Below are 13,899 nucleotides of genomic sequence, written 5' to 3'. Positions count from 1 at the left end.
AAAATAAAAACAAAATGATGCTGCTAAAACCTAATTCATTGCAGAAGTTGTCTTTCCCTGTGCAGTACATGCTTAAACCAACAAAACCCCAAGCCACTTCTCTCATTTCTGTAAGCAATTTTCACAATTTCAACTTCAATATAATAGATATTTTCAAAATCTGAAATGTACTTTGCTGCAATAAGTCAACGGCTAACATTGCTTCCTGTTCTGTTTGTGGGTTTGCAAATGTTAAAAAATTGTACTAAACCACAGAACTAAGTTGCTGTGGAAAATAAGGAAACAGTACGATTAGTTGTAGAAAGCAAATAATTTCTAGCTGTGCTATGTCCATATCAACGTATACGACAATGAGTTATTAATTATCTGAAAGTGCCATAAAAATAGAATTTAGTTGTTTGGCTTTTAACTTAAAAAACCTTGTTGTATTGCTCAATGTGGTTCTTGGTTTTACTCCCAGAGTTGCTTCTTAATTGTTTCTTTTTAAAATCCTCTCAGAGACTACCTAAAATAGCGTAATAGCCTTGTATTCCCCTGTGAGAATTATTGGCACTTGCCACTTTCAAATTGAACTTTGATTTATGAATAACGGCATTCATTCCCTTGCACAAAGCAATTGCTTGCTTACACAAACTGTTGGCACTGCTGCTTCATGAGGAAGGCATGGCATTGGCTATTAGAATAGGAACGGTACACATAGGAGCACCATATATAAGCTTCAGAATCTACAATTTCAAGAGTTCAGATCAAATGTGTTTTTCTTATGGCACCTGTTTCTAGCTATAACCAGTGCAATGCTTTCAAGAAACCTATAACCAAGATATAAGGCCAACTGTCTTCTTAACAGTTCACCTCTAATCCTCAGTTGCATAGAAACTAGGGATAATTCGGTCATCAGCTTCTGCACTTAAACACATAATCAGCAAAACTAGACTGCATTCAGCTTCTAATCAGTGTTGGAACTATGACTGGTCAGGGCACAAATCCAGGAAAACCCATTAAGGCGTCTCCCAGTTACTGGCCATGAGTGTCAGCTGATCAGAAGTTTAGCAGGCCATCACAGTGCTCCGGAGATTGCATTTAAAGTTAAATGTAATATTTAGCTATTTGAATTGGGCAACGCACCACAAGTAAAGAGACCCCACCCTGATTAGTTTTATTTGACAAGACTTCCAGAACTTTGGGTGAGTAATTTCCCAATTTAATACTCCCCATTACATTGACACATAATTGGCATCTCCCACAGAGAGGGCCTCCTCAGGGTCCCGTCAGTCAGGGAATGCTGACTGGCGGCCCCCAGGGGGAGAGCATTCTCTGTGGGCGCGCCTGCCCTCTGGAACCAACTCCCTGTTGAGCTCCGGATGGCTCCCGACCTTCGCTCCTTTCACCGCGACCTGAAAACTTGGTTATTTGAGCTTGCCGGCCTGGACTGAGGGATTGGGATTTTATTTTATTTTTTAATTTTTAAACTTTTAGAATGTGTTTTACTTATTAGGGCTAATTTAACTTAATTTATTTTAACTTTGTATAGTGTATATTGTATATTGTGTTTTAATTGCCCTGTACACTGCCCCGAGTCCTTCAGGAGAAGGGTGGTATATAAATCCAATAAATAATAATAATAATTTAAGAAACATATTCTGAATGGGAGCACCTACTTGTATGTGGGATCTATGCTGTAGCCAAGCTCGCTCAGTTCTTTTTCTGTCATAAAAGAGGGAGCAGTTCTGCTTGTCTCCCACTCAGTCCATTCAAACAGTCCAGGTTCTATCCGAATTTTAGCTTTCTGTTCTATCCGGAGCCCTGTAATTGGAAAACATAAAAATAAAATAAAATGAAGACCTGTTGTGATTCAGGGTCAGCCTGTGGGTTCGGCAGTTGGGTCGGACGATTCAGAGGAGGAGGAGGGGGGTGTTGGAGAGCTTGCTGAGAATAATATTTAGGCTCCACAGAGCCCTCAGCCAGGCCCCTCCCATCTGGTCACGACGCAGACCCAGCTGTGTGAGCCTGACAGCGTGGATGAAGATGACCCACAGCTGGCCCTGTTCAAGGATGCCCGACGCAGGAGGCAGTCAATCAGGAGTAAACAGAGGAAGGCAATGGGGCACCTCGGAAGGAGGCAGAGAGAAGCCACGCCCTGAACTGTTTAAAAGGGGAATGTGTGGGAGGGCTGGTTTGCTGAAGGCAACCGTTTGAATAGCTCCTGTTTCATGGTTCGTGTTTGCTCTCTTTGCTCTGTTTGCTGTTTTATGTTAATAAATTTGGCAGGCTTAGTTCCAGCCTCTTGCCGTTTTGTAAAAGGGGTTGTCCCTGCCTTTTAATAATAATAATAGTAATAATGATAACTTTATTGTCACTTTGAATGTACACCAATCGGCATACATCAAAATGAAATTTCGTTGCATACAGCTCTCAAAGGGTCACCACCTCTGATATATACTCCTTGTTCGTGGCCCGCTCAAATTTCACATTGTCCATTTTAGTCTCTAGGGAGTGAACGATGGCAAACAGGACAGATGGAAATGGGGCTTCATGTGGATTAGCCCTTTGCAGGGCCGGTAGCAGGCTGGTACAGAACAAGACCGATCTTCAGATCTCATTCCTTCATTCAATAAATATCCAGTTTATTTAGCTTATAAATTCAAATTTAAAAAACACACAAAGTAAACAGATAAAATCTAAGGAGGAAAGAAAATCATGGATGAATATGACTACTTAAAAGGTGTAGACTTGATCCAAAACAGATTTTCTCTGAAGCAACTGAAGATAAAGCAAGATGGTTTTGAAAATTCTCATTTATTCGGAAGGGCAAAGAAAATTAGAAATGACTAGTTAAAAAAAGGTTATACTTCTACCCCCAGGAAAATTGGGAAAGGGTAAGGAGAAGGCTTAGTTTAAAGGCAGAGCTTTAGTTACAATGATTAAGAAAAGGAATGTCTAAGTAAAGGATCAACAATGCTCTTTTATAAGCTGCTTTTATTAGCAGCCATATTGCTGAAAGAGTAATGTCAATTTCTTGTCCAAAGCAGGGGAATAATTTCCTTGAATTCCAATCTTTTTGAATCCCAACATTAATGTACCTTTGGAGATGGCTGGGATGGTGGTACTTAAATTTTGCTAGGTAGGAGAAAAGGAAGTTATCTCGTAGTATAACAGGAACAGAACATTGGTAGAGCAGCAAACCTGGGCTACTCAATACAACAACTGCTTGTATTGGGAAGCCTTACCTTCTAATATATGATGAGCAGTTTGAATACAGTGTAATGCTGGAGAAGAGTATACACAGCCAACAATCACTTCTTTTTCTAGCAAGGCTTCTCCTATTAGTAGGAGAGAGAAAATATTAATTTTCTCCACACAAAAAAGGGGCGGGTGCAAATTAATACATTTTCAGGCATGTCAGTTGAAATTGTTTCAAACAACCAAACTGGGAACATTTAATTGAGTTCTGTACAGTTTTAATGTGGTCTCTTGGTGGATTCTATCCCTATATATAAACACTCCCCTCCCACAACCCCTTTCAAAATCAAAAGAAGCTATTAGAATCGTCATTGGTTTTAATAAGTAGTTCATTAAAATGTTGTAAAATGTAAAAGATGAGCATTAATTCATACTTATATCTATGCAATATGAATATGATATAAAATCATGATTCCTTTCCATTGTTTCTAAGGACGCTCCGAAGGCTGTTCAGGCATTACTCTTCCACAGCTAGCTAAATATAGAATTAAAATATGTTTTCCCCAAAATATACTGACTTTTATGACCAAGACTTTTCTCTAACATTTAATTTCAGGTGCATCCAGTTTAAAGAGGCTTACAATTATGATGTATGTGTTTAAAAAATAAATGTCTATGCAAATGTGTATGGGTGTTATATCAAGAAAAGTCAAATAATATTTTTTGAGATTTTTGAAACTCCTCATTTCCCCCCCCTTAGCTGCTGATTAATATACTAAAAAGCTTACCAGTCAGTCTAGATTGAAATGTGCCACAGCATGATAAAGGAGGATCATATTTATAACGTTTAATATAATCATGTTGATTTGGTAAACTGGAGGGGAAATTGAGGTCTCGTCGATAATATTTTCCTGAAACAAGATGACATTAACCTTATTTAATTTAATTTTGTTAATTAGCCAGTTGATTTTAATATGCTACTCTGGCATGTAAGACAACTGATTAGTTTTTCTTCAGAATTATAATCCCAATCCTTTCTCCAAACATAAACTATGATGAAAACCTCCTGTTGAGTGGATGTTTTGTTAATTTACATGTAAATGATTTTAAACCCCCAGGAAATTTGGGAGCTGATGAGAAGTTCATGTATCTTCTTTCAATATAATACAAAATAGATGAGTCATTGTTCTGTTGTTCATTTCTGTTAACGTAATCCACAGCTTTAGACCACACCTGCCTTATCAGATCTCTAAACATTTACTTACCATCTGGTCCAAAACACTGTTGTACCCAAGATTTCCCAAACACCTGATCTACTCTTTCTCCATGGCAAATCACCAATAGCTCTCTCTGGGTTGTGGTTTGTGGTAACAACTGAAAGAAATTATGTTACAATTCTGCTTATTGAAACTATTGAAAGATCAGTTCGTTCAAATGAACAAAAGCGAATTCATATAGCAACTAGATTGATGAAATTTGATCAGCCTTTTTCAACCTTTGCAACTTTGCTGGTTGGGGAATTTGTTGAGTTGAAATTCACACAACTTAAAGTTACCAAGTTTGAAGAATACTGCATTCAATTGTACTATCAGTTTTATATTTATTGTACTATCAGTTTTATATTTATAACTTGTGACACTCAGAACATTGTGATAATGTAGCATGTTTCATGAAACAAAAACATTTACTTGAGTAAAGTCTATCAATAATAGCTTTCTCTCTCAAGAAAAAATGTTGGATCTGAGAAGCTTATAAGTAGCCTCTGCACAGGGGTATCTACAGCAGGCTACAAAGGAGAGCAAGTGATGAAGTAAGCCTCATGGCATTGCAACATTTGGTTGGTCATTCTGACAAAATTATCATTTGCTGCAGATCTTCTGTGGATACGTTGAAGATTTATTTGTTATGTTACATTGTTATAGAATATTTAAATATTTGTTCACTGTAATTAAACTGTTAAATAGTAGATCTAGACTATCTTTTCTAAAATGCTGTCCCCCAAATATATTAGATTACACTTTCATCATTAAACTTAGTCAATTAAGATACTTTCTCAAAAAAAATGCAGGAAGAATTTACTTATGTACATGCTATAGATTTATTTACATGAAATGAAATCTTTTCATAAAGTTGATTGACTTCAGAAAATAGAAGTCCTTGCCCTTTGGCAATTTTGATAATGTTGCTCTTTCATCTAGAAATCCTGAACCAAGATTTGAAAACTGGATAAACGTTTCCTGTATCTAAATGTTTTGTACCTAAACTGGTCTTCCTCTTCATTCTCACACATATTCCACAGATCAAGATCTCTGAATTCCAGTTACCTGATGAGCAAGCATTTTGGCTACATTCCTTGGCACTGGACTTGGAATCTTTGTTTTAAAGCAAGTTTTGCTTTGGTTCTTAGGAAGTTGGCCTGCATCTGCAGAGAAAATATATTCTCTGAAACATAAATAGCAAAGAACAAAACAGAAAACAATGAGAAAATTTGAAATGACACATATCTTTGGACCGAAGGTAACACAACACATCTCAGAAGAGTAATTTCCCTCATAAAAGGAACACAGCATTCTTATCAAGACATCTGAGCCTATACAGACATCAAGCCTCTCTCCTGTGATTAAAGTGGGAAGTAGGAAATCTAAGACTTTCCAGATAGTTACAATTGTCATAAACTCACCCAATTTAGTCAATGGTCTGTGACAATGGCAATTGTATCTCAACATATCTTGGTGTTGGCAATAGGGGATAAGAAGGAGGAGAATTATGGGCTCAATCTGTTAATGACAGTGAAACCAAACTGTTTAGTGACAAATGACAGAAAGTTCAAAGGCAGAACTCCATTTCTTTAGTATTATTTTTGATATAATTAAATCTGCATTTTATGCAGAATAAATGGTATATTTCCCCTTCAGAGCATGTCTATAAAATTGTTGATGCTTTCTAGCATCTACAACCAAAAATGCTCCCAAGTTATTTTAAGCAAAAACCATTAAAGGAACATCCTTAACTGTCAAAGACACAGAAACAGTTGTAAGATTGTCCCTCAATTTAATGGCCATGACAATATGTTTACTTTCATTTTGACTTCATGAGTCTGCAATGCTAAAATAACAGATACAATGTTGAGACCCAATTCGGTTCATTGGCCTGGTTATTCATATTTCTTGAAGCGGGATGAGGTATATCTTTTGGCTGTTACATATTTTTCTGCTGATCTGCATTTAGGTATGGATAGCACTGGTAAAGGTCTCTCTCTCTCTCTCTCTCTCTCTCTCTCTCTCTCTCTCACACACACACACACACACACATACACACACACACACACACACATACAAAGCTCTTAAATCAGAATGATGAAGTTTTCAGCCTGTGAGCTAATCAACAGGCTGATCTATCTGTCTTGTGGTGCTGCAAGTGAGGTTCTGTCTCTAAAAGATGAGTTAATAAATTTTCAACCAACTAATACTAACCTGTGTTTGACCCAGGTATCTGACTCATTGGCTTTTTCTGTATAATTTTCAGGAAAAAATCCCCGACATCCAGTTCGGTGAGATATACCAATTGTCCAGCCCTCACATGCTTCATGTTGCTGTGACCGATCAACATACATAAGATCCCCTGAATTCAGCATCAATTCATCAATATTTTGAGGCTTATACTGGAATAAGGCCCTCAAAACCTTAATAGAAGCCAGTAAAAATATTTTGTCAAATCCAAGAAAAGTTACATTTGCATATATTTTATTTGCTCCATTCATTCGTACTGTTGACATACAACTGTAGCCATACTCCTACATCACTAAGCAAGTCCTTCGCTTGATTAAAAATATTTCCAAAATTCTAAGCACATTGATTTGTGCCTTAGATTGTAAGCTGCCCTGAGTCTTCGGAGAAGGGCGGGATATAAATGGGATTAAAAAAAACACAAAAAAAACTTCAGAACTAAGTACCACTGATTTCAATAGAATTTATTTAACAAGAAGGAGGTGGGATTTGATTGCTGGAAAATCAGCTACATTATAGCAGTAGTAGGAGAAAACATAGAGTGGATAAAGTGTTGCTCTTGGACTTTGATGTAATACCTTGCTAAGAAAGTGATGGTCTAATTGTGTGACTTGTTATCGTGGAACACAATTATCATCAATGACAGCCAAAAGAGTTTCTCAGTAATGCATAGTTATTATTGTTATATCAAAGCCTTTTCAGATCTCTATGCATTTGCATCATATTTATTTTTATGTATAAGATTCAAATTTTAATTCAGAAAGGAATTCCTCAAAAAATAAATTAACATATATATATTTTTGACTTTATTTAATGGATTGTTTTTATCTGTTTTTCAAACGTGTGGAGAACAGATTGTGTTTTAGTTCATATTTATGCAGAAATATTGAAAATTTGAAAGGTTTTACAAACTTTTAAGCACTGCTCAAGCATCCACAGACAGATTTTAATTTTAAGAGAATTAACAAACAGGGCATGTGAATGCGATGGAAAAATTACTTTGGTTTACATTTTAGTGAAAACTTACCAAGTTTGCATTTCCCGAACTAAAACTCAGTTCTAGTGTAAGTTCAAAATTTTCAAAATTGTACTGTATGATGCAGTATTTTCATCAAAACTATGCATGAATTATATTGATTTGGGGACAAAAGTGTACAAGATCACTATATTACTGAAAAATAGAAAATGGCGTTCAAGCAGATTGCTCTGAATGGTTTTATAACAGGTTCAGAGCAGATATTCACACATATATGAGTATACTATACAGTATGTATGAAAATTCATATATATTTTTGAGTGCCATTCTAAAAATCTACAAAAATCTACAAAAATGGGTGAACTTAGAAACAGAGCAAGCCTGAAGTGGATGGATTCCAGGTAATACACCTACCTGATAATGGACAAAGCGCATATCTCTAGAATAGAGAGCTGCCACCCATTGGCAACTTTGCTTAGGGTTGATTGACTTGGCCAGTTGTTCCAATGTCTTTTGATGGTGAGGATAAAATTTGTGGGCTAAAGTGAGGTGGAGTTGCTTTTTGGAAGGCTTCACACAACAATCTATGAAGAAAACATAACAATATATATCTACAAGGCTATATCAGGTATTACTGTATTATTCCTAGACTTGTATTCCACCAAGTGTTGCAGCATTGAACTGATGCACAGGGAAATCATATGACCAGCCCCTGAGAAAAAAAAGCTCCCTTGGTTTGTATTCTTAGAAGCTGAATACATACAGGCAAGCATTAGACCATGTTCCAATACTCACAAAGCTACACAGAAGGGTCTTTTCGTGTAGAATGGAAATGTAAAGGTTTGTGAGAGGAGAGGCAGCTTGTGATTTCTGGCTTGTGGTTACCTGCTAAGACTGTAGCCTTTGCAGCAAAAGCAGCAGCAAATGACTTGATGACATTTGCAGGGCCCTCATTAAGAAAGAAGCCAATGTAGGTGCTGGAAGAATGTAGTGATAGGGAAATCATCACAGGAAAACTGCTGGAAAATTGGCTACCGGCTTTTTCTAGAGCTTCATATAAGCCATCAACTTTTTGGTCTTCACACTGGGAGAAGAAAAAAAAAACTCTTGCATTACAGTTACAGACTAAAGAGCTCTCTTAACCCTTGAATGTAGTACAATGTAGAAAACTAAAACCTTTAAAATAAAGATGACAAGGATATGATCAATAACAATTGAAATAAGTATAGGTCATTTCCATCCAGCCACTGGCTTTTCTTCTGAAATCCAAGAAACTTTTCATGTTGCCCACAAGTCTCCTGACCATTTTCTTGCTGGCAATATTTGCTTCTTCTCATGAACAAATTGGACACCAAGGCTGTACAAAAACCAGTTTCCAGTCAGCAGTCCACTCCAATCTATTCCATCCCACTATTCTCTGTTTGTCTTGCAGCATTTCTTCTTCACTCAGGTGAAAAAGCACAGGGAAATAATGGCAATGGTGCTTAGTCTCACAGGGACTGGGGGAAGTCACTCAGCAGAAAATGTTAAGGAGGCAAAAATGCTTGCCTATTAAATCACCTGCCCAACATCTCCAGGGCTAACACTGCAAAATAAACTTCACAGTATTTTGTCCTGTACCACAAATGAGAATGAAGTTAAGGAGCTCAGTTATGGAAAAGCATCATTGGTGTAAGAATAGTAAGTGTGACACAAATCCCCAATTAGCATAGATGCAGAGTGAAATTACCTCTGAGCTTAATCTTTAGCTGGCTCAGTGGGTTAGGACGCTGAGCTTGTCGATCAGAAGGTCGGCAGTTTGGCGGTTCGAATCCTGAGTGCCGCGTAACAGAGTGAGCACCTGTTACTCGTCCCAGCTTCTGCCAACCTAGCAGTTCGAAAGCATGTAAAAACGCAAGTAGAAAAATAGGGACCACTATGGTGGGAAGGTAACAGCGTTCTGTGCGCCTTTGGCGTCTAGTCATGCCGGCCACATGACCACGGAGATGTCCTCAGACAAGTGCTGGCTCTTCGGCTTTGAAACAGAGATGAGCACCGGCCCCTAGAGTTGGAAACAACTAGCATGCATGTGCAGGGGAACCTTTACCTTTACCTTTTTACAGCAAGGGAGTTCACAACAATTAAGAGATACCAGAATGTTATTTAAGCCATTGTTCACCTCACACACAAAAATAACTTACAGTGAAGAAGTCAGAAAGTGTAATGTGTGGGAAATTTTCATGGGCTTTGTTTTTTCCACATTGGCATCTGCTTTCTCTCCAAAACTCCATCAGAATGTCATTCAAGGGGCCTGCTGGACACAAATAGAGAGCATATTCCTGAGGGATGGGATCTTCTAACGAAGGATCATTGCAATGTGAATGCAACCTACAATTAAAAAGGAGAATGGATCAGTTGTTTGAGCATTTTTCAGCTAAGCCACCATATGAACATAAAGAATGCAAAGAAGAATGATCTAGGACTGGATAAGATCTACTGACTTCCCTTTTGAGATCTTCAGAGCTCTCCAGAATGGATAAGGCCAAAAATTAGGCAACTCTCTCTTGCATTTTAGAATACTTTAAAGCTGTTTTAAGCCTTGTAGAACTTTAAAGCACCCAGTCCCATCCTTAAAAACTGGCTAATTCTTTCAGAATACAAGTTGGTCCCACCTATTTAAAGTATGGCTCTTCACATGTTGCATAAAGCCTAGTTAATCTCTCAGTTTGTCAGAAATTGCCCATAGAAATGTAGAGCGGGAAAAGTACTAATCTAATACTATTTTTTATTCAGGGAAAGTTGTGCTAAAGCTTTTCAGACAGATGATTATCTGATAATCTCCACTGAAACCACTTACAAACCACTTTGTAAGACATTTTCACTAGTAGATAATTTATTATCATATTTATGGAGATTCTCAATTACCTGGGTCATGGCGTCCCAAAGGTATTTTTTCAAAGGTGTTTTTTATTGTAATGAAAATCCTACTAGTACCTGATTTAAATATGTCATTGGTTCTGTTCATGCCTTATGGAGCAATAGACAAAAGCCAACTCTCTCCTGTATGGCAACCATTTAGATATTTGCTGTCACATCTTAGTCTTCTCCTCATAAAGCAGACATGCCCATCTCCTTCATTTTCCTCATAGGACTTGGTTCCCAGGTCTCTTACCGAGTAAGAATTAGTAAGAGTTGTCTTTACTTGTGCCAATTGGTCAATGTTCCTTCAAACTATGATACCAAAACTAAATACATCTCCAGAATAGAGATGTTAAAGGTACAATTCTTGTTACAAAAAATCCACTGAAATTATTCTAGTTTAAAACCACACTAGGTTCATCCTTCTTAAGATTAAATATCTTTCTTTGAAACTGTGAAGAATGTTTTCTGAATGAGAGGAATGAACAGGGACCAATAGCCTATTTCATGCACTCAAAAAAAATGAAATATGGTGGAGAGAAAGACCCATCAGCACTCCTCCTCTCTCTTCACTTAAAAAAAGGTTCAGAAACAGAAGATTCCTATTAACTGAATGCAGTTACAATCTGCACCCCTGTTTGAAACCGCATTCAGTTGAACATCGTTATACAATAATTTTAGAATGTTTACCATAAGGAGAGATCAGAAAGGTTTATATGCATCTCCATTATTCTTCAAGTATTTTAATGCATGTGACATTAATAATAACTTTGAAATAATAAAAAAAGAAAAATATTGTTAATTAGCTCCTTTAAGTACTAAATTAAATACTTATGTTTAATTTTAGCTTTAGCAGTCCAAAGCAGCTTAAGGTTTATACTGAAGGTTCACTTCTCAGTCAGGAGTAGACAATCTGTTACTCCTGAGGTGCACCACCAAGTATCTCTAGAAGCCTTGCCCAAAACATAAGAAATGCTGAGTTGTGGTTTAGCAACAGCTAAGCCTGCAATGAAATCTTTGGGATAAATTTTCTTAAGTAAGCATATTTTGGTTCTATGCCACCTAGAGTCATGTGTCTGTGATTTGAGCAGCCATATAAATATTATGAAATAAATAATAAATAAATATTTGTTCCCAGAACTGTAAATGTTACAACTTTTACACATTTAATAATCACATTTTTAAAGACTCTGATCATGTCAGTTTCTGGTAGTTTTGATGACAAAGCAATCTTTCCCCACTGCCAAGTTAAATTGTTGTCCACCCATCCATGAGTCACTAGAAAATAGTGCTAGCATAATGTTTGCTTTTTCCTTTGCAGATTCCTATCCCATTTCTTTTGTGTGTGTTCCGAATGGCTGCGTCCTGATTTTGGGTGTGTGCTGCCTTTTGTTTAACGTTCTGGTGGGGCTGCTCTCCATTATTTTTGAGAGACTCCAAGCTAATGGGACACAGTCTCCAATCCCAATGATAATGCAGGAGTGGGACAGGAGAAGATTTGGGGAGATGATGAATTTAGACAGGTGGCATGATCCTTCTTTCCTGCTTTATCCTGCAGAGCAAAGCTGGGGGAGATGAAATTACATCTTAATTTAGGAAGCCCACCAAACAGCTACTGGAAGGATTGCCAAAATGCCAGATTTTGAAAGAACATCCATTCAAAACCATAGAAAGTGACTTGCAAAAAACTGCAGTTTTGAAATATCATATTAGATATGTCAGGTTGGCTTCTTTTGAAAGGGTTACACTTTTTCTATTTTCAAGTAAGTACTGTTCTTTAAAATCCATGTACTTCCCCACCTTTTTTTAATGGGGAGAAGAAAAATGACAGCAGAGAAGATTGCCAAGGAAGTGGAAAGAAAAATTATGTCCACACCACCTTGAGTGGCCAATAGAGACTGAGTCAATCCACCCCTTTTGGATCGCTCAACTGAGCCATCCCAACAGCATGGGCAGTGAAACATGTCATTATGAAATTGTTAGTGGTTGCTGTCAGTTTTGGAGAGGAAACAATATAGGAACAACTAAGAATGACTGAAGACTGCCTCAAGCTTGGGCCAAGGATCAGAAGACAACTCTCAAGGACCAACAGAGTAAAGAGATTGTTAGGGGATTTCACACCTTGATTAGATAGGCTTCAAGATAGGTAGGCCTGGTGTTGAGAAAATACTGTATCTCTTGCATATAATCATGACACTAACACACACTGATAACCTCTATTAGCTTTATTTCTCTGAGGCAACTTTAATAAATATCCATATCCAAAGCACTTCTTCCAAATCATTTTTGAAGTGTGTGCAGCTCTATTCCCTAGATCAGTGTTTCTCAACCTTGGTCACTTAAGACTTGTAGACTTCAAGTCCCAGAATTCCCCAGCCAGCTATGTAATACTGGCTATGGAATTCTGGGAGTTGAAGTCCACAGATCTTAAAGTGACCAAAATTGAGAAACACTGATCTAGATAACATAAATGAAAATCAGGGCTCTTCACAGTAGAGTTATTGAATAAGAGAAAAAAACATTTAACATTAATTTCTGAGCAGCAACATGCCATACTACTTTATTTAAAACATTTAAATACTTATCCATTTTATATCAAATTCTGGACAATTCCCATTCAGTAATTAAAACCACATCAAAACTTACCATTGCATTGCTGCTTCTGCTGTCTTTTGTCCAGTAGCTGCCAATGCCTTTAATCTAAGGAAAGAACAATATATTCATTTTGAGCAAAGTAAGTGATAGATGATGTTTAAACAGTTTGGCTAAGGTTTTGGCTTTGCCATATGTATAGCTATTGGTCCAGTTAGTAGGCACCAGGCTAGAAATCAGGAGATCAAGAGTTCTAATCCCTTCCTAGTTAGGCATAAAAGTTGACTTGGGGACCTTGGGCCAATCCCATACTCTCAGCCCAACTCATAGGGTTATTGTTGTAGGGAAAATAGAAGGAGGAAGATTAGGAAGATTGCTTACTGCTTGGATTATTTATAAAAATAAGGAAGGCAGTATAAAAAATATTTAAAAAATCACTAAGTTCAAGCCCTGGTGCTAAAAATATTCTTGTACTTGCAAGCGTTTCAGTAAGCCATTAGCTTTTTCTGGTTTTCAGCTGAAATGGTATAAGGATGAAAACAGTTTTGTTAGCTATAACAAAGTTAATGTGCAGACAATTGTCTATGAATCAGCAGTAATTCTCCAGTTCAGGTCCTCTAGGTTTAAAGATTTTTTTTTTTACATATGATAGTACCCACCATCTGAACGTTTCTTCTTGTAATTAGAGAGAAGCAAGAATTACAAAATACTTCGATTTTAGAAACCTATGCCCTGTTAATTGGAGAA

The 13,899-nt window shown here is 37.2% G+C and overlaps 1 protein-coding gene across 1 annotated transcript in view; it reads right to left on the bottom strand.

The window, feature by feature from the left end:
• UBASH3A (ubiquitin associated and SH3 domain containing A) overlaps positions 1 to 13,899 on the bottom strand; it is a gene marked incomplete at its 5' end in the record, with an annotated part of 35,175 nt that overhangs the window by 9,666 nt on the left and 11,610 nt on the right. The window contains 10 exons of the mRNA XM_081326585.1: positions 1,659 to 1,803; positions 3,228 to 3,320; positions 3,969 to 4,091; positions 4,446 to 4,554; positions 5,505 to 5,622; positions 6,654 to 6,862; positions 8,077 to 8,246; positions 8,548 to 8,746; positions 9,843 to 10,029; positions 13,207 to 13,260. Coding sequence (XP_081182711.1) covers positions 1,659 to 1,803; positions 3,228 to 3,320; positions 3,969 to 4,091; positions 4,446 to 4,554; positions 5,505 to 5,622; positions 6,654 to 6,862; positions 8,077 to 8,246; positions 8,548 to 8,746; positions 9,843 to 10,029; positions 13,207 to 13,260 — 1,407 coding nt within the window. The remainder of the gene's footprint in view (positions 1 to 1,658; positions 1,804 to 3,227; positions 3,321 to 3,968; positions 4,092 to 4,445; positions 4,555 to 5,504; positions 5,623 to 6,653; positions 6,863 to 8,076; positions 8,247 to 8,547; positions 8,747 to 9,842; positions 10,030 to 13,206; positions 13,261 to 13,899) is intronic.

This window comes from Vipera berus (assembly GCF_964194415.1).
Source record: "Vipera berus genome assembly, chromosome: 4".
NCBI lineage: Eukaryota > Metazoa > Chordata > Lepidosauria > Squamata > Viperidae > Vipera > Vipera berus.
The sequence above is the reverse complement of the archived record's forward strand: the minus strand, read 5'-3'. Positions and strand labels throughout refer to the sequence as shown.